Source organism: Anopheles ziemanni, chromosome X, assembly GCF_943734765.1.
Source record: "Anopheles ziemanni chromosome X, idAnoZiCoDA_A2_x.2, whole genome shotgun sequence".
Taxonomy (NCBI): domain Eukaryota; kingdom Metazoa; phylum Arthropoda; class Insecta; order Diptera; family Culicidae; genus Anopheles; species Anopheles ziemanni.
In genome coordinates this window covers 3,627,295-3,648,790 of record NC_080707.1, presented here as the reverse complement: position 1 = coordinate 3,648,790, position 21,496 = coordinate 3,627,295, and the positions used below count along the sequence as shown (strand labels likewise).

The window sequence follows — 21,496 nt, the reverse complement described above, 5'->3', positions numbered from 1 at the left end:
CCTATGGATTCACTTATAAACTATCTTTCCTAGTTCGCGACAGCCATCTAAACAGGCTATGTAGGTGTGGTGTGTGTGTTTTGGGGATGTTATATACGGCCTGACGTTATCTCCAGCGCCAGTTGTAGGTGGTACTTAGTGCTACTATAGGTATAGGTTATGTTTTTTTTTTTTTTTTACGAGGGGTTGCATTTGAAGAGTGTTTTGTTTTTTTGTGTGTGTGTGGTTGTGGTACGGTTGTATGAGTTGTGGTATTGCTTTACGTTGCGTTGGACGAGAGGGAGTGGGACCGTGGGAAGGATCGCGCCTTGCTCGTCCCTTCCCTGTATCGCCGGTAGCACTGCAACTCCCGTTCTTTGTAGGTAGTAGTAGTAGTGGTGGTGATGGTGGTGGTTGGTGGTGGATGGTAGCAGTCCGACTCTGCTCACTTCCGACAGAGGACCGACATGCGTGGGCGCCTCCGCCGGCCCTCCTCTCAAGGCCGCGGCGACAGCTGGTGCACGTGCGTGGTCAGATGCTTGGAGAGGTAGTCGGCCCGGGCGAAGCACTTGCCGCAGGCCTCGCAGTGGTACGGCCGCTCGCCGGTGTGGATGCGCAGGTGGCGCGTCAGGTCGGACTTGCCGCCGAACGCACGCCCGCAGAACAGGCACACGAACGGCCGCTCGCCGGTGTGCTTGCGGACGTGCAGCTTGAGGTTCTCCTTCGAGCGCACGCACTTGCCGCAGAAGGGGCAGGCGAAGCGGCGGTCTCGCTGCTTCTCGGCGGCGTCGACGCGCAGGAAGTTCAGTATCGACGCCTCCTGCGGATCGAGCCCGAGGAGCCGATGGTGCGGGATCGTCTCGGCGTTGATGAGGCTGCTGAGCGTGTGGCTGAGCGAGCCGGGCGCACTGTTGGCGTTGGCGTGCGCGGCGGCAGCTACGGCGGCGGCGGCGGCGGCAGAAGAGGCGGAGCTCGCCGGCGGAGCGTGGCAGTGCTGCAGCAGGCCGCCACTCGACTCCGCCTCCATCGAGCGGACGGCGGCTGACGCGTGAGCGGCGGCTACGGCGGTCGACGCCGTCTGATAGCGCTTCAGCTCTCCAGCTAACTGCGTCTCCCCGCCTGTCACGTCCATCGACGATTGTACCGAGCGGAGGTTGGTGCTGCTGCTGCTGCTGGTAGCTGTCTGGCAGCTGCCACTACCATTGACAGCCGTCGCGTCGCTACCGTACAGTCCGTTGCTGTGGCAGTCGTTGACCTTGGCCGCAGTGCAGCTGCCGGTGCTGCTGCTGTTGCTGCTACCGCTGCTACTGCTGATGTTCGGCTGCGACTCCTCGATGGCGGCCGACGACGGTGCACACTCGCTGACCGCGGTGTGGACACCGGTGTGGTGAAGCACCGTACCACTCAGCCCGGGTGACGTTTGCTTCCGCGCCGAGTCCGAAACCGTGTCGTCCTGCTCGTCGCTGTACGCCCGGTGGTCCAGGTCGGCCGCCACCAGGCCACTGCTACTGGTGGCCTCGCCCGCACCCTCGTTGGTGCTGGACACGGCCGGCTCGCTGTCGACCGAGCCGGGCCCGGCCGGTACACCGCCCTTCTTGCCGTGCAGCCGCTCGAGTGCGTGGTTGAGCCGATGCTTCTTGAACGACTTCAAGTAGCGAAACTGCATACCGCACACGTCGCAGGTGAACAGCTTGTCGGCGGGCACTCTGCTCCGACCGCCCGGCTCGGACCGATGGTGCTTCGTCAGCACCGTCCGGTAGCGGCAGCAGGCGTACCGGCTCTTCTGTCCGCACAGCCCGCACAGGTACGGCTTGTCGTCGTGGATGGTCAGGTGCGGATGCTGCAGGGCGGCGTGCTGCTCCAGCAGCCAGGCGGACGGGAAGTTGGCCATGCAGATGTGGCACTTGGTGTCGCCGGTCGCCACCACCGTTGCGGTAGCGGTCGTCGTGGTGGTCGTCGTCGCCGCCGGCGAGCGTCTACCGTCGCCGCAGTGCACGTCTCGGAACAGGGCCAGCTGTGACTCGGGGTCACAGAACGACGACGACGACGCGGAAGACGAGCAGGACGTGGAGGCCGCCAGCGGGAAAGCGCTGGACCCGACGGTGTGTGCGGTGTGCGGTTTGCGCAGCAGCATCTCGTCGCCCTCGTCGAGGGTGAAGCCCTCCTTCACCAGGCCGTCGCGCACACGGATCGTGTTCGACAGCTTCGTAGTGGACGTGCTGCTGGTCGACGTGCTGGTCGACTTGCTTGCCACGTCGACATCGAACGGACTGCCCAGCGCTGCCGGTGTGCTTCCGACGGTGTTTGTAGTGGTCGACGCACCCGCTGTATGCAGATTCAGCGGTTCCTTGTACTCGTCCAGCAGCGGCAGAAAGTCGACACCGGGCTGCGAGGCGCTAGGGGAGCCACCGACACCGGCACCGAACAGCAGACTACGGTACCGCAGGGCCTCCTCTGCCAGCGCCGACTGGTGATGCAGCAGCGAGAGCAGCCGCTGCGGATCGGTGTCGAACAGTCCGAGCCCGAGCGGTGCGAAGGGAAACACGAACGGGATCGCACCGACGGCGGCCCCCGGGAACCCGATGATACCAGCTGGTGGCGCCGACTTCATGCCCGACCTCGGATACCCGCCCTGACCGACGAGAAAGCGTCCCAGCTTCTGCGGGAAAAAAGGTTAGAGACACATAGAAAGCGAAAGGGAAGAGAGAAATACAGCGTTATTATTTTCATTTCACAAACCACTGCCTCGCTTATAGACGATCACACTAAACGAAAGCAGCTCCACACCACCTCTCTCTGTCATCGTCAAAAGGAAGTGATAGAACACCTGCCCGAAAGCCTTAGTTTTATTCTCAATTTATTTTTCTTGTTGTTTTTAGTTATTTTTTCCATCATTCATTCTTTCTGGTTTTTATTTTTTCTCCCTCCTGCTCTCTACTTTCACTTTCTCCTTAGTTAATTATTGATTCGCTTCCTTCGCGGTACCGTGCGCCTGCCTGCCTGCTTGCTTACTTTACCTATGCCATTCATCTTTTTGCATATTTTTCCTTTTGTTGTAGCATCCTGACTTTTCCTTAATCGTTCGATTTCCTGCTTTCGGCGTTGCCTTCACCTCCATAGCCATCGTTTGTTTTCTTCCCAACCAAACAACACCTTGCACTCTTCTTTGCTCCGGTCTTACTGTTTAGTGAGTGTTTTGCCCCGATTTGCAAAATGGGGGTGGGGGTGCTTTGCAAACTACCATATTCCATTGCTTTACAACCGCGCCCCCCGGGTGCCCACGGAGCATGTCTTTATTTCTGTGCTTCACTTGTGCTGATGTGTGTTGGTGTTTGTTTTTTGTTGTCTCTCGCTACGGGATTGCAAAGGGAAAATCGCTTATCAACTTTGTTTTTTTTCTTTTTGTTTGTTTAATGTGTGCTTGTTTCGCCAGCAAGACCTTCGTTTCACCTGCCCTTTTGCCCTCCCTGCACCATGCATCTCGACTTCGGACTTCTGATCAGCAGACTAATTGATTCGTTCGCGACGAGAGTGGAATACTTGGTATTCCCGGGTTTGAGATAAAAAAAGCCTTTCTTCCTCCATCTGGGTTTTCCCTTTGTTTTTAATTCATTTACTTCTAGTTCCCTCTCGTGCACGGCGTGTCATCCGTCTGTTTTGGTTGGGCGATAGGTTTGATGCACCGAACAAACCGTACTGATCAATGTATGTTTGCCTTCATGGGCCGCACACTCTATATGGCGCCCTTAGTAGTTTTCCTTGCCTGCCCCCCTTTCCTCCTCGTCGCTAGTAAGTACGCTTCACTATGCCACAATTTCTTTTTTGTTTTATCTCGAAGTGTATTTGTTTGTTTTACAGCTATGATATGCATTTTCAATTTGTTGCTCGCATTGATACTCTTCTCTGTATTTCATTATTTCTCTCACTGCATTTTGTTTTTCATATCAAAACATCTCACAATCATATCAGACTCTCTTGTCCCCCTCCCCAGTTTTCCGCATGCCGGAAGTTTCTCCTTCAACTACTAAACACTCTGTACCTTAGATTTCCTAATGTTAGTCGGGTGATAGTTTTTTTTTTCGGTATGTATATAGTATTTGTTTATGTTTTTTTCCCTTTTTAATGAATATGTGTTTGACTGCTTTTGCTCTTGCGCTTCGACTTATTCGCGCTCTTACCGTGTCAGCCTGAATTGGAAGCAAAAAGTATTGTTTGTTGCGGGTTTCATCAACTGTGTTATAATGTTTTCCTTTCAAATATTTTTGCGAATTGCTTTCTTCCCACAAATGCGCCAGGTTAGTGTAATATCTTATTATTTTGTTTTTCTCAAATATCAATAGACAAAACAAACTAAATGAAGCCAAATGTGGTAACCAAAACAAAGCTCCATCAGCACCTTTTGCTGGTATCATCTTAGTATCTTCTATATGGTGCGAATAAGATGTACGCCGTATCTAAACCTACCAACGCAGCCTTTTTCTGAATTTTTTAAACCGATTTGCTTACAAGATTTGAGCGTCCGCGTTGTTATAGAGTCGGTATTCTTACACTTCGTTCCTCGCATGCATCTGTTTGCAGATTCAAACATTCTCTTTAATTTTAGTGGTCTAGCTTTTTTTTTTTGGATCTGGTTTTTAATTAATTTTAGTGTTGCCATCTTAAAGCATTTTTTTTTGTTTTACTACAATCGAGTTAAATGTTTGTTTTGTCTTTTTTTTTTCCTCATCTCGAGCAATTCTAAAGTGTTGTGAGTAATAAGTTTTATGTTATTCTGTTTTTCTCTCCTTTTCCGCTCTGCTTTCGGTTAACGTGTCCGCAGATCCGTCTCAGCGTATGTTTAATGTGTTTTCTATTTTTATTTGTTTTCTTTTTTTCTTTTGTGTTGTTGTTTCAGTAATTTCCGTTCCGTTCTGAAATCGGATACTTGGTCGATTTGTGTGTATGTGTTCGCTTGCTTTGATGGTCAGCACACGAGGGGAACTGTCAGGCGTCGTCTCCTAAGCTGTTTAGGGGGTGAGAAGGGAGGGGGAGGGGGGGGGAAGAGGTCGGTTGTAGTAAGGCAGGGATTTTTGGACTGATTGATGTGTGAGCAAAGGGAAAGGGTTTAGTTAACGCGGTGTTTGATTTCGTACCAAAGCGATAACTGCTGTTTGTTTGCTGGTTGTGTATGTGTGTGTGTGTATGTGTGGCTGATGTCACAGGTACGTGTAACACCGGAGCAGAAGAGCCTTTACGACACAATCGCAGGATCAACGGAGATAACAGGTGTCTATTACGATGCAATCTGTTTTGCAAAGTTTGACCGGTTTGTGGAGTCGTGACTGTGTGGCACTTGTGTTTTTCTAGGGTCTTACTCTCTTTCTATCCCTCCCCTTGTCTCTCTTTCCCTATTTCTAGTGCATCGTGTGTCAGTAAAAGTAGCTGGTGCCTGCTTATGTCTTCTTCGCTTCGCTTGAGGTCAATACAGTTTCCGTTTCTGGTACAGGTTTACTAATGATTCGGTTTTCGATGCGTGACCACTCCTCTCTCCTACTAGCATCGCTTACTATCGACCCGTTCGCAAGGAGGTGTTGATGAAGGACGTTGAACGAGAAGGAAAGGGGGGCGGGGGAGTGGGAAGTTATAGGGTGATTGGTTTGGAGTGTTCCTGTCATTTTGCCTCTTTCTCGTCTACGACATTATGCGATAAAAAACTGTTTAAAGTTTGCGTGTTTTTGTGTGTGTGTGTGTCGATCGACACGTTCCTTCTTCAAGGACATGGTTTTAACAGTTCAATAAAATAAAACATGCAACTACTCACGAGCCAACGAAAACGGTGCATCAACTTATTCGGGCCTGAGAAAAGCAAATCAAAGATTCATACCGGTTTGTCCAGATCTTTTCCCACTGTTTGTAGCACGTTTTGTGCACTGACGTTTCAAATTGCTGCCTAGGAATGGGGTGAGAGATTTGGAGAGTCGCTACAGTGGTTTTTACCCCCTTTTTGGATGCTTTACTAGCGTTTCGTTAATTTTCTCTGTTTTTTTTGTCTCGCTACTCGCTATGCCTCACTGCTAGTCGATATATAATTGATAGTTTTATCAGTATATTATTTATAAACATATGTATACATGTACACACATATAAATGATCATTTATGCATGTATAAACATGTATAGATATATTTTGTTAAATAAATACACATGTATATATATTTTATACATATATATGTGTGTATATTTCTATATACGAATGTGTTTTATTTTTTCGGAACAGGCACTACAGTGTGTGTTATGTGTACTTGTGTGAGTGTGTGTGTGTGTTTGTGTATGATGTTGATTTATGCATTTGTTTGTTTGTTTTGCAGTTGAGTTGGAAATTATCCTAGCCCTATTTTCACGTTTGTTCGAGCCAGTTCAGCAACTACCACTACTGGCTTCTCGCTCTCATCAGAGTTTGCATTCTGTTTTGTTTCAACTTTTTCGCGAAGGATCAACCGAAAAAATGGTACACTGTAATAGTAAGCAAACCGAAGCTGGCAGTCGATTTTCCGTTCGCTATCCGTTCCGATTGCCCTACGAGTCGATATCTACGCGTTAATAATCCGAAACGGAATGCAATTGTATGCAGGTTTCAACCCATCGGGGTTCGCAGGTAGGTGCTAGTTGTTTCCGGTTTGTCGTTAATTTACAAATGTATGCATCATTTGGTTTTGTATTCTGTTAAAGCTTGGCACTCAAATTATCTGTTGACTTGTTATTGTTTGTTCGTTCTTGTTTTGCTGGCTGTGGCTCTCCGTCTTCTAGGTCTCTGTGAGTGTGTATGTATGTGTGTGTGTGTGTGTGTGTGCGTGGATGAAGGTTTTCTGTTTCAGCTGCCGTGTGATGCACGCTCGGGTCTTGCTCAGGTCTCAGAATGTGGCTGGGAAAGGGTTCGCACCTACGAAAACATGCAGAAGCTGAAGAGTAACACTGGACAGTGCAACGTAAAAATACAACTTGTTTGATGCCTGGCGACACTTGCACTTCTAGAAGCACACTATGTAATGAACATATTGCTCGATCGGTGTTGAAACGCGAATGTGCTTTCAAATCCTAAGATTAAATCAATTCTTTCCTATTCCGCAGCAAGCACGGATTGTTCTGTACTATGCTGCGTTTATGTTACAGCAGCATGTTTTTAGAACACGGCAACTTGAAAAAAGAAACAAAGAAAAACTCAAAAGAAAATAAAAAAATACTGTAGTCTTAAAAGAAATTATTCGAAGTGTGTATTCGAGCGAATGAACCTATTGTGTAGAAATTTTAAAAGATGAACATCAAACAAACAAATGGAAGTAAGAAAAAATAAGAAAAAAACCGAAGAAAAGGCTGCAAAGAAAGAAAAAATAACGGAAACCAAAATGACTAAGGGCGAAACAGAAAAGAAACCCACCTGTTTATTTTGGTCTATTTGGCTGCTGCACTTAACTGATTATGCTGTATCTTCTGTACCCTTTTGTGTTTCTTCACCTGACCTTCACGAGGCTGCTCTCGGTCGATGTTGGTTCGTGTGTTTTTTGTTTCGTGGATATTTTCACAAGTTCGCCGCGTTCGACTGGTTGGTGTTTTTTAGGGATAATTTATTTGCTTCTTCTTGTATTATCTTATCGTTTTTCATAAAGTTACATTGTTTTTTTCCACCTTCTATGGTCGTTACGTTTGTGTCTGTGCTGTGGCAGCATACCCCGCCAAACCCGCCCACCTGCGCTTTGCACACACACACACTACTGTGAATAAGTTGCGCGGGGTTCGTTTCTACTCATTTAAAAAAAAAACACTTTCCACTTAACATTTTTATATAAGTTCCCGTTTGCCTCCTGGTTTCTCTGCTTTCGCATAAGCCTTATCGCAAGTTGTAGGTTGTTTCCTTCCCCAATCATCGCTACATCCCATTCCGTCAGAGGTCTGTCTAACTCCTCATGCCACGCACTGTTTGTTCTATTTTCTCTTCCTGCATCCCCACACATGTTTAGTCACATTGTAATAGATTTCAATTTTCTGGCTCGCTCTCACCCCACCGTCGACGACGTACGACAGCTCTGTTATACAGGCATAAAACTGTTTGTTTTGTAACTCTTTCACGCGCTTTACAAATTTGCAATCCTTCCACATCGCATCGCAATGCAAACAACAGAAACAAGAGATGAGCTGCAGATGTTGCAACTCCCGGGCGTTTTGCGTCCCGTCCCGGTTCTGCGCTTCTTCGTGCCCGTAAAAAAAGAATAATAAAAACCTCGAATAAATTCATAATTATATTCATTATAAGATTCACCAGTTCTATTGTTTTTTTAAGTTTGTAGCTATTGTATTGTATTTTCACCATTTGTTCAACCTGTTTTTTGTTGCGGCTTGTATATGTATATATATATATTGTTTTTTTTATGTGTATATATATATATATTTATATATGTTTATGTGTATACTTTTAACGGAAGTCGTATATACTTGTATATTTGATTCTATTGTATAACGAAAACGACGAACAAAACAAGAATATCGCTCAGCCTGTTTCATTACCTCCATTCGTACCATCGCCACCCACTCTTCGTTCCTCTCGAGTCTTAGAAAGAGTGCGAGCGATTTCTATTGCGATTTTCGTTTTGTCGGTTGTTGTTGTTGTTGTTTGCTGGGTTTGTTTGGAGAAATGGTGCATGTTTGGAATTACCGTTCAATGCTCTCCGTTTTGCAGTTTTTCGTGCATCCAAAACGGAGTTGGGTCAAGTTGTGTTTTGGCGAATTGGAGGACTAACACAGTGTTCAACGCTGATCTCAACTCATTGTTACAAATTAATTGCATCTGTCTTTTGTTTTCCGTTCCCTACTTATCTATTGCTCCGTTTTTTTTTTTTGTGGACTCGCTTATTACATAGCGTGATCTCCTTCTCCATCTCTCTCTCTCTTCTGTTTTCTCCAATGGGCATTGAGGCGTTGTCCTCGAGATCCACTGCAATATGCAGTGTCGTTTTGGGTGCTACCAGGCGCATTTTCCAGGGTCCTCCCGTTTCCAGTGATTAACTGTTGAAATCAAGCACGCTCCTCTTACAACATGGCGTGTCTCAATGTATTTCTTATTTGTACGTTGAGTAGAATTGATCAATTTCCCTCGGGTGCCTCCCCCTTGTAAACTATTCCTCCTCCCCACGGTCGCTGGATATCGTATCTGATTGTGGCTATCGTCGGTATCTAAGTGTTTTACTCTAGGTCTCTGCTTTTGCTATATGCCTTTGCGCCTATACGCCAGGCTCTACTGCTTTGTTGGGGGGGGTTGTTGTGGGCGAACGCAAATATTGCATTCCTATTTGTGTGTGAATGTGTGTATGTGTGTGTTTGTGTTTTTATGTGTTCCGTATGTTCGTGTACCTGTGTCTGGATAGAGTGTGTGGGTTTTGTATATATGTGAGGGGTTTTCATTTGCTCTATTGATACGCTATGGAAGAATTAGAGTTGCCCTGAGCTATTATTTCAATAATTATCTGTTGATATCCTGCATGTGTGGTTATCCGTTTGCTTGTTTGTATCCTTTTTGTTTGTTGATGTTTGTTTGTTTGCTGGTTTGTTGCTGGTTGATTTTATTGTTTTGCCATTTTGTAAACTCTTACTGTACTATAGACACCTTTCTATCCTATTTATGTGGTTTAGTTTTGTTTTTCCATTTTTTTTTTTATCTGAGGAGAGTCTTGCTTCGTGTGTTTGCTTGCGCACGCTGTCCTTAAGAATCGGGTTTTCGTCACTGCACAGGTGTGTAGGTGTGGGTTTGGTTGGTGTAGTATGCTAGCTCCAGTAGTTTCCCGACTATCCGCGGTCGCTTTTCAGGACATTCGCGAATTTTAACGATTTGTTTCCTTTCCTCAGTAGAACGCTGGTTTAGAAGCATTCAGCAAGGATGATGACATGTAGCATAGTGAAGCTCGGTTACCAATACGAAGAAAATTATGCACAAGAACATTAAAATAAACTAGCTACTATTAAAACTATTTCGAAGAAGATAATGGAGGAAACGTGCCAACTGTTCAAGTGACTTCCCTCAGCCTGTATCCAGTTACAATAACAGTTATCTAATCACTGTTATTTGTTTAAAAATATTACGAATCAAGTAAATAACACATCGGTTTTGAAATGAACTTCTCCAGCAAGTGCTGTTTTGTACTGTGTTTTTAGATCTTTCGCATATTTGCGACTTATCCGCGGATAATCGAGATACGTACTGTCTACTGTGTTTGAAAACAATTAGTAGAGGATTCTTGTGTGTGTGTGGGGGCATGTGTCGCGAGTGTTGTGCAGTTTTCCGAGCCCTTTTTATCTGGGGCACCTTCGATTCACGTCCTTTCGCCCTGATCGATTTGATCTTGCACTGTTCCTGCCTCACTCCGTATGCTTTTTCTCTCTCTATATCTTTCTCGAGGATTAAAGATTGAATAAAACTAACGTAAACAAGATCGTCCGATTTACAGAAATTCTACACTCTCCTGCTAGCCCTCCATTTTCATCGAAGGGGTTTTGTTTCATCTTCTTCGCGACCGCTTTGCTTTGCAATGGCTGATATGTGCCTACGTTACTTCTAACACTACGAGTAGTACCAACTAGCAACAACTGCTGCAAAACTTAGGCAACTTGCAGCACCCCGACTTTTGCTTCCGCTCCGGCCCTGCATTGTGCCTTTTGTGCCTGGTTCCTTCCCCTAATGCCGGCTCCTAAGCTCGCCTTCCGGTTCGTGTGTACAACTGTGTGTTTGTATGGGTGTATGTGTGTGTGTGTGTGTGTTTGTCAAACAGTGACCCATCATCAGCAGCAGCAAGCCCGGGATGTGAGAGCTGAAACTACTACAAGAGAGGTGATGGAAAGTCGCGACTAAGTTAGTGCACCAGCCATAATCGTCAGACGGCGGGAAACTAAAGCCCTCAGGGGTATGTGTGTGTGTGAGAGAGAGTTTGTCGCTGGTATATCCTTTTTCACCCTCTCCACCCTCGTTTGTCGTGCGATGCGACCGAATTTTGAATTTAGACTAGATTCGTTACGAAACAATGGTTGAGTATCGTTTACATCGTCCTGCCAACCCAGTGTATGTGTTTGTGTCGCGTGTTTATGTGTGTTCTACGGTGTGAAAGTGCGTGCATGCACACTGGTGTGCCAAGGCAACGAATATCGGGAGCGTCCATGCTGTGTTCGCCTAGCTTTCATCAACAGATTTTTTTTCTTCTTCTGCGTGGAGCCATCTCCGGTTTTATGATTACGGATCTCAAGCTTCCTCTCTTTACGATATAATAATTTTTTAAATTTTTAATATCTCAGTTCCAAAAAGTTACAGCCAATTGTTTGTCTCCCTTGCGTTTAGTATTTGAGTTTATCCGTTTACCTTCCTCCGTTTTGTTTATAATATATTTGTCTCTTGCTCTTTATATTTATATCCTTTGTAGGGTTATGCTTTGCATCTAGCTCTATCCTAGCCGTAGGAAATAAGTAGTGAGTGCACTATGCGCACCGTGACATACGCGGTATATAAAACTTGCCAAAGAAATATGTTGGTTGACCACGATACGATACTTTCCGTCGTGAACTTTGTTTGCTTACTCTGCTTGCGCCGCTCCGCGCAACAGTAGTTAGTTAATTTATCCTCAAAAATGTGTTTATTTTTGCTCTCTCTCTCTTGTGTGTTTATTGCTTCTCCGACGCCGTGCTTGCACAATTGTTTTGTTAATAGTGTTGACTAACAGTAATTATTTTATTTCGCTTCTTCTTGCCTTTTTATGCTTGGCGTTAGAAAAAGGGTTGGATATACCGTTGCATCCTTTCTCTGTCTCTCTCTCTCTCTCGTCCTTCTGGTTTTTTTCTTCCACTCTTTTACACCGTGCTTTTATCTCCCCTTTATCTGACACATTCATCTCTTCATTTATCCTCTTTGCCACCCGCGTCAGCACAAGTCCTCTGTGCTGCAATGTTTTGTTAAACTCATTGTGTTTATTATCGAAATCACAGATTATTGTTTATACACCTCATTTCCTGTTTTATTTGTTCAGCCTCTGTCTATGTGTGAGTGTGTATGTATATGTGTGTATCTGTTTAAAAGTTTACTGTATGCTTTATCCTTCCCACTCTACCGTTTAGCATACCTTTAGTTTCGAGAGGATCACCTTCAATTGGGTACTTGTTTGTTTGATGAGTAACTGGAGTTTGTTTAAGTATAATATGCATATTTATACTCCGGTTACAGTTCGTGGCCTGCATGCATAATTATCTACAAGTTTTTCCAACCTTCACGCGTATGATACTGCTCGTCATCCACAAGAAAAATAGCAAATGCTCACAAATTGGTGCCGCCGTGGAATTTCCAACTTCCGCCGAGGGAGGAAATAAACTAATGTATGGGTAAGTTCATAAGAAAACATGCTTATATCTCGCAGTGTTTGTTTGCTTGTTCTGTTTTTTGCTAGTTCACTGAGCACTTCCCATGATATGGACAAGGATAGATGTAGGTTAGTTGGACTTGTTGGATCTTACAGGGTAGACACTTGGGCGTGGTTCACTACAGAGGCTTCAGTCAAACGAATCCAGGTGGCAAGCTACACCGAAAAGGGTCGAGGGTCATATGAGAATATGTGTGGCTGTTCATTAACAACCATGCGTGTTTCTAAGCCTGTCACTCTAAACGTTTGCTTTTAGTATGCGCGATCTAAAGATTACTCTCATCAAGTGAAGATGTGTGTGTGTGTGTGTGTGTTCTTGCGTGTACGTGAGATATGCGAAAACCAATTTGAAAGGACCTAAATGTCAAGCCGTACGACGTTCGACGTGTTATTCGAAATGTATTCAATTTTATTGTTGATAAATTTGTGTATGTTTTATTTCCTCTGATGCCTAAATGATTCAAACCTAATGCCTGTTATTCATCTCTCTAAATATACCTACGGTGTAAGGATTATTTTAAACGCTCCTTTCTTGTAGCACGCCCCGAACAATTGAAATGGGCTCTTGCTTGGGTGCTGTGGTTTTCGCCAAATAATTTCCGTTCTCTCGTCGAAACAGTGCAATCAAGCTTCGACAGTCTTTCATATGCGTCTTTTTGTGGTGCTATGTGCCAATGTATGTGCCTTCCTTCTTCCTGCCTAACCGGGCTTCTTTTCTTTTACTCTTGACTGATCGTTCCGTTGAACAGTCGCTACGTTCAAACTAAAGCTTATTTCTTGTTTTGTTGACTTATTTTACATGCTGTACTGATGCATTTACCTACGGGGATTTCGCGCTGATTTGTAATTGCTCCTAGATTAGATGGTATTGAAGGATCTGGCATACTTACTTCTCCCAAGTAGACATTAGAAATTACCTTCTAGTGTTTTGCAGTGTTGCTTACTTTCTATCCTTAATTTTGTTCATTCTTAGCTGCTAAAGTTGAATCCTCCCCTGTAATTCACCCCCGCTGTCCTTATGTTTATAGGTTTTTTTGTTGCCTTCCGGCAGCCTGCGTCTACGTTATCCTTACTAACTGTTTTCGTAATATCCTGGTATGCTACGATCATCCATTATTACTAATATTAGCAAGATAAACCAATCAAACATTACCTAAAATGTATATGTACTCTTCTGCATACTAAATATACTTTCAGTACGTACAATACACTCGCTCTTCTCAATTGTATTTCTAGTTTTACCATTACTTTTCCTCTGTTCACTTCCACCTCTTTCATTACAAGTCGCGATCATGTCTACAGTTCTTAATATTTGTTTGCTTTTTCAACAGGAAAATTATGCTTGTAAAACGCCTCACATAGATTCTGTTCCAGCACACCCACACAAACACCCTAGTACACCTCCCTCCTATCCTGTAAGGACTCTCCCTCTAGTGTTTACTCGTCTATTGTTTTACTATGCGTTCGCTCGATCAATCGCCATTTGGGTTTTGCCTGCTGTCTTCCTCTATTGCCCGCGCACCACTACAGCGTCGGGGTTTTACACCATGCCACACTGTAAGTGAAAGGAAAAACACAAACAAACAAAGAAACCCGTGCCCTCTGCTCTTGCCTTATCTTTCTCCTCCCCCCCCTCTAACGTTTATGCGCAACTGCGTTTTATGGTGTAAATATTAAAAGTGAAATAAATATTACATTTTATATGTTCTGATTGCGCGTGCCGCTGGTGTGTTTGTCACATACGCACACACGCAGTAACGCACCAGTACGGTTCGGTATTGTTGTAAGTTTTGTAATAAAAAAAAAAAAAATGGTTAACACATTTTCACATCGAAAAGATCGAATGGTACCTTCGGATCTTCAAACACAATTAGTTACTATCGAGTGTTGTTTGTTTGTTTTAAGAGGAGTGTAAAATTGTCTACTTTCTTATCTTGTCCGTTTCTATTGCGTGCCTTAACTGGCTGACAGCAGTCGGATAATGAGGAGGAGAGCATGTATTTGAAAATAAAGAAAAATAAAAATATACACAGATATAAAATAATAATATATGCACATCTATGTAGAAGCTAAATAACAATTTTAACAAACAAAAGAGGAACTTTGTGCTATGGTACGATACATATACCATCAATCAATATGTATATATATTGACGTAACAATATATATATACTGACAATATATATGTATATTAGATATATATTGATATAACTGCTGCTTCGGCTTTGCACCTTTTCATGATGGGAAAGCGCGAAGGAGGCTGCGAAGCAGGAAAATACTCCTACCGCCCTTTCTGCTTCTTGTTATTGCTATGTTACACGAAGGAAAAGCTGAGCTAACGTTAATAATCTGTCTCTCCTTGGCGGGTAAGGTGGAGCCAAAGCAGCCGGCAGATTAAAACTTTTCCCATCACTACACTGTAAAGACAGTCTGAGCCACACATTGTTTTGGTTCGAAGAAGGGCAGCGAGAGGGGAGTGGGTGTCATTAGGAGGATATTATTGGGTGGCGAACGATCCGGACTAACGGTGCTGATATGTTTGACGTGCCTACGTGGAATTGAGAGCACAATACGGTAAAGTAGTGCGCTTGTGTGATTCAAAAGTGTGGTTTTCAAGTTTCGTAACAACAAATTGCAAACCCATATTGCTGCAGTTGCTCTTTCTGAAGCGAAAGAAAGAGTTTTGTTTTTCCCTAAACGAGGTTTTGTAGCGTGTAATCAAGACACATGTTTAACACGACGCGTTCGGTGTTAAGTTAAGCCTTTTGCTTGTTTGCAACTTTGTGTTCCTGCCTAGACCTGCGCGACCTTGGAATGTGAATTTCTAAACCCAGTATTTTTAATTTTTAATTTTTCTTCACCCATCTAGACCCGCGATGGGTGTGTGTGTGCCTAAGTGTGTGTCAGTGAGTATATGTGTTTTTTGTGTGTTTGTGTAAGCGTATGAGTCAATGTTTTTATGCCTGTTATTGCGAGCTTTCTGAATACGTCACATACTACGAATTCGCATTGGCTCAAGTGCTTGATGAGTTTTCGAGAGGAGTTTCCACACGGAGTGCGCAACGGAGTCACATTTCGTTTACATGTGTACTGCAGAGTAAATTTTCTCAAGCCATGTTCTTGCGGGCAAACGTACATATTCGTGCTGATTGTTTCGATACCATGCAAATTTGTTTTTGTTTCATCATACCGTGTGTGTGCTTTTTAAATGTCTGTTCGGCATTTTTTGGCCGGTGCCTTCCGCAAGCATGCCTTACGCTTATATGCCGCTCTACCAAAACACATACACAAACGAATTTCTTACAAGGAACAAGCAAACTTAAAAGTGGAGATAAATGGCATCGAATTTGTGTGCTTCTTGTCCGTCTTTATAAAGATCTTACGCTAAATATTCTTAATGTGTAATGCTTGATCAACGCGGAAACTATGCATTGCATACGCGAGACGTTGCCGAACTTGACTAACCTTAATTTTCCTCTGCCGCGTTTGCAATCAACGGGGCACGATTTTCAAAACGCATTCTGCTCGCGCCGGCTTCACTTGTTTTAACGCTTGCAAACGGGTCTTTTGTTTTCTTTCTCTGTTTTCTCGTTCGCACTTTCTTTTCTTTTTTTTATTTTCGTTCTCTTTCTTTTCTCTTTTATTATTGGATAGTTTACGCCAAAGTGCAGCTTAATTAAGAAGACTAAATTAAATTGTTTCCCTTCATTCGGTTTGTCTGGGAGTTTTTGTTTTGCTCTCCCTTTCCCTCTCTCTCTCTCTTTTTTACGCAACATTTGGTTCGGTTAATCGTAAAAGCAAAAAATTTTGACTAAGAAAAACGAAAACATAATATGGCCGAAAGATCACAATTTTGTCTGGGAAAAGCACAGTTCGCACGAAGTTCGTGTATTGTTTTTTTTTGCCATTTTAATAAATGTGTTTTTTGTTTGTTTGTTTGTTTTACTGAACGCCTTTCGCCCGGGTTTTACGCTTCGGTAATAATTTAGAATTTTAAAGCCTAAAAACTTGTTCTTAATGAGTTCATAACATATCCTAAAAATTGGTTTCAAAAGAAATTTTGTATAAAAAAAAAAACATAACTGATCACATGTGTCGCGTTTTGAGATCCAATGGGTTTCACATTTTGTATAAGTTTAGAGTAAATTTTGTATAAAATTTTGTACAAATTTTGTGTTTTCCTAATATCAATAAGCCAAACGTAACGAGATGGGGCTAAAAAGGTGAGTTCCGTTCTTTTGTTTTCTTATCAAATCTTTTTCCTTCCCGCAGAACCGCGCTCTTGTCTTGTCTTTTTGTTTTACACATGATCTGCTTATCGGCTTACTTTCACGCAAGCAGGTGACACTCAACGGCACGGATGAAAGCCAAAACCACCCGATTGTGACGGGTGGGTGGTCCATCCTGACCGCAAACCTCCGCTCGGGCAAGCTCGTTTGTTATTTTTGCGCTTTTCTATGAGTAGATTTTCCACTGTTTTTGTTTTTCATTTTCTCCTCCGATCCAAATCACAGCCAATAGTTTCCGAAACGAGTTTGTTGCTTTTTTTTTGTTGTCAACACGTGTTTGTGTGAGTGTTTGTGCGTGCCATTCTACAAATGACTTGCCGAAGCGGGGGTTTTTAAAATGGCTGCCCGCAGTTTCCAGTCGTATGCTTTCCCACAACCCGAGACCGTGTAACGTTCCGTTTTGCGTAAAATTAATTTGCCTAACAATGGAAAGCACAAAAACGTAAATTTTGTTTTCCGCCCCTCCTTTCCTAAACTAAATTTTGTCTCCTTTTCTTTTAGCCTAACGCAAAAAATTTAGGTGTCGCGAAAAATTTGAACTACAATCATCACAAAAGGTTTGCCAAATCGGTGTAATTTTTCAAGCTTCCGTCTTCGTGTTTCTTTCCTCTAACCGCTACAATTCGAAACTTAAAATGAAAAAAAAAAAACCAAACGGGAAAGTAAAAGGCTTACAGCTTAACGTTTAGATGAGGAATTAAAAAGGAAAACGTTTAAAAAAGAAAGAAAAAAAAGAAAAATTTTCCCAACCGCGCGAGCCCAAAGAAAAACTGATAACCTTTACGGCGGCCGAACGGGTGTCGGTGAAGGAACATGAAATGGAAATGGACGAGCTATCGAACAGCTGGTTTCCATCCATTGCGGGGTTTTTGGTGGGACACCTCTGAGCCCCACTAGGGATGCGGGGGGGGGGGCTGGGACAAAATCGAGCAAACAATCGACTACTACTACCCTAACAGGAACCACCGAAATCAATTTGCAATGAAAATGTTAAGCGCGGTAACATGGAACTAATCGCAATTAAAATCAATCTATTCGTATTGGATAAGATCACAGATGTCTTTTAAAACGTGGTAACAAAGTGACAAAAAAGTTCAAGGCTGAATTGAAAAAAAAAGGGAGGACCTTGCGGAGAGGTATTCCGTACTTCGCAGGGTGGTAAGTGATTGCGCAACAATGGTTTGCCTATTCGGTTGTTTGCTTTTGTTTCTTGTTTCTTGTTTTTTCGTTTCATTTGTCCTTCTATCTCATCCCGTTTTGACATTTACCTCAACTCGCTTGTGACACACCTGATCCTTTCCCGCCTGGTTATCGTTTTTCAATGGCTGCCCACCCTTCCCCCTCCCTCACCCTAACTTTCATGTTGTCTCTATTCGATTGCTGTTATTGCTTTTCTCTTTGCAAAAACCCACGAAACGAACGTTACCTCAACAAAACTAATGTAAATTGCACAACAAATGCTTTTGCGCAAATGTTGTTGCCTCGCCGAAACAAAACCCTCTCGCGGCTCAGTTCCGCTCAGCATTCCGGTAAGCGCCGTTTCGTCCCAGTATCGGACACGTTGCCGGTTTGAGAAAAGTGTGTGTGTGTGTTTGTGTGTGTACTTGACTTATAAGAGCAAAGAAAGAAATAAACTAAATCTTACAACCCACCCTCGCCGGTCCCGCAAGGGCCGACTGTTCGACGCTGGGGTTCAACCGCTGTGTCGAGCGTTATATATATGTATGTATATATATATGTACAATCAAATTAAACCTACGCTAAACGGCTTTGTCACCACCATCAACAAATAGTTCCTTTTTTTTTTTGGAAAATCAGCACGAGGAGTGTATGTTTTGCAGGCGTTCCCAGGAGGAGCTCACGTTCCCTTCTCCCCGCAGCTCACTGGGGGGTGTTTTTGTTCCATCCCTTCCAATCCATGCATCTCTCATCGCGAGTTTCCGTTCCTAGTTCCGAACTATACGATTGCCGCTTGTGGTACACACCGCGTGTACAGCCTCTCAGCCTGTGCCTTGGGACATCATCTTCCTTAATCGCTAGTAGTTAATAGTTGTAGTAAGTGTACACGATGTGTGTGTTTGTGTATGTGTGTATGGATGTGTCAGTGTGAGGAGATGTTTAGTGTATCGGGAGCGAAGGAGGCTTCTGTTTTGATAATCTTACGCTAAGGTTTACTAGCTTCTGTAAGCTTCCTCATACTCTTTCTTTCTTTCTCTGTCTCGCTATTCCTCGTGACCGTTCACGATGAGACGACTCGCGAGGTGACGACCACAACTGGAACGGCTTAGTTCCCCCTCCCTCCTCCCCCGCAGTGACCGTCTTGTGTGTGTGTGTCTGTGCGTCTGCTGCCTTTTCTCGCCCTGTCACAGCCTTATGTGGGTTTTTTTTTATTTTGTTTGTAGTTTGGTGTCGAGGAAGCCGATGGCCCTACGTGAACCCGAAGAGGTTGTCGCTCCTCGGATACAGCGGTTTCTTTCGCTTCGCTCGATTCGGTTCCGGTTGGTCCGCTAACGGTGGTAGCAGCTGGTGCTCCAACTGCTGTTGCTGTTGGTGCTGCTGCTGCTGCTGCTGCTGTTGTTGCTGCTGAAGGAGCAACTGTTGCTCATGTGTCATCCCCTGCAGCAGCAGCGGATAGTGATCGTTGTGATGGTAATGTTGCTGGTTCGTCGTAGCTATATGCTGCTGTTGTTGCTGCTGCTGCTGCAGTAGTGGATGTGAATGTTGCAGCAGCACCTGACGTGACAGCAGTGTCTGCTGCGATTGCTGGGTCTGTTGCTGTTGCTGCTGCTGCTGCTGCTGCTGTTGCAGATTGTACAGGAGGAGAAAGTTCAGCAGATGCAGGTCGTCGCACTATTGCGGCGAGTCGTCTTTTCCGTCGATCGGCGGCGGGGAGGACATGAACTTTCGCGCGTACTTCGGGTAGTGCGTCTTCTCGTGCGCCTTCAGGATGGTCGAGCGGGAGAAGGTCTTGCCGCACATACCGCACCGAAACGGTCGCTCACCTGAATAGAGAGTAGAGGAGAAAGGAACGGAGTGAGCCATGAGATTGGGTTCAAAATGTAAAAAATGTGTAAAATGTTAAGTGCTCATGCCGCTCGACGTAGAGATACCAAGGTGTCCGACTCAGTCAGAATGGCGCAACTCACTCAGAATGATTCGGCTCACAAAGAACTATTTGGCTCAATCAGAATAATTTAGCTCATTAAGAATGCTTTGACTCTAGTGTTGTGCTTAATGAATCTTTTGGCGAGATTCATTCATATGAATCTTTCATGAATCTTTTATGGATCTGTCACGAGTCCCGCTACCCATTTTTGGCTGGTGATTTTTCCTCAGTTGGAGTGTCTTTAGGATTCATGAATCTCCCGACGAAAGATTCATGGATCCCTAAAACGTACAGATTCATTCAGATTCATGAATGTGAATCAGATTTACACAACTCTATTTGACTCACTTATAATGACGTGTTCGGTGACCGGATTTGGTAGACAAAAGGTATACTTAAGTGAGCCAATTCACTCTGGGTGAGCTAAATCATCAGGATATTCTGTGTGAGTTGAATGATTATAATTGTGAGTTAATAAAAAAATGGCTCTCTTCTCATGCAAACTATGTTTGGAATAGATCAAGCAGCTTTGTTTGAGATATTTGTAACTGGAAGTTGTTTAAAAGACGTAGAGAGGCAGCCAGAATCGAACCCATGACGGGTAGAATCGAACGCTGCGCCTCTACCATCTGGGCTACGCATTGCTGCTCGATGTTGGTGGCCTGTTTCGTTATTTTATCGTGCGGGGATCTGTGTTGCGTGTTGTGGTACGTACCTGTGTGCACCCGACAGTGGTCCTTCATATGGTGCCGGAGTTTGAAGGCCTTGCCACAGTACTCGCACTTGAACGGCCGGTCGCCGGTGTGCACCGGCAGGTGCGTGATGAGCGACGTCACGTCCGGGAAACTCTTGCCACAGAACTTGCACAGCACCACGTTGTTGCCCTGGTCCGGCGCGCCGCCGCCGCCACCGAGTGGGCTACCGCTGAGCGCGGCCGCCGCCGCCGCCGCCGGGCCCATCCCGAGCCCGCCGACCGGCTGCGCCGCCAGCACCGCCGCCAGCTCCAGCTCCGACATGCCATCCGCCTGCTCGGCGAGCATCTGCTCGAGCGTGATCGTGGGCGGCCCGCTGCCACGGTGATGGCCATAGTGCGGCGAGGGCAGCTGCGACGGCGACGGCGACTGGGCCTGCTGCGCCGCCAGCGCCACCTGCGTCAGCTCGTGGTGGAGCGCCAGGTGGCTCGGGTGGATGAGGTGCGTCACCTCGCGGTACTTGAGCGACTCGAGCGAGTGTGTCAGGATGTGCCGCGTCAGCTTGTTCTGGTGGTGGAACGTGACGCCGCAGTAGAGACAGGTGAGGATCGGCAAGCCCGACCCTCCGCTACCTTCCCGCTGCTGCTGAGGTTGTTGTTGCTGCTGCTGCTGTTGCTGCTGCTGCTGCTGATGGTGATGATGGTGGTGCGACGTCGCATGGTGTCGGTGGTGCTCACCTAGCAAACCCGGTGGACCGGCGCTACCACCACCACCACCACCACTGCCACCCGCACCCGCGCTACCACCACTACCATCGGAGGGACCTGCACCACCACCACCACCAGCAACCCCACTATCACCGCCAGCACCTTCACCGCTGCCGGCGCTACCACCGACCGCATTTCCACCACCACCCCCGCTGCTGCCCACACTAGCGGCGGACCCGCGTCCTCCACCGCCACCCACACCCGGCTCCCCGGGCGCCACATCTCTGCTGCACAGCCCCAGG

At 45.4% G+C, this 21,496-nt stretch overlaps 1 protein-coding gene across 1 annotated transcript in view; it reads right to left on the bottom strand.

The window, feature by feature from the left end:
- Nucleotides 1-475: 475 nt before the first annotated feature.
- The window catches only part of LOC131290562 (uncharacterized), a 72,989-nt gene continuing 51,968 nt past the window's right edge, over nt 476-21,496 (bottom strand). The window contains exon 7 of the mRNA XM_058319719.1: nt 476-2,638. Coding sequence (XP_058175702.1) covers nt 476-2,638 — 2,163 coding nt within the window. The remainder of the gene's footprint in view (nt 2,639-21,496) is intronic.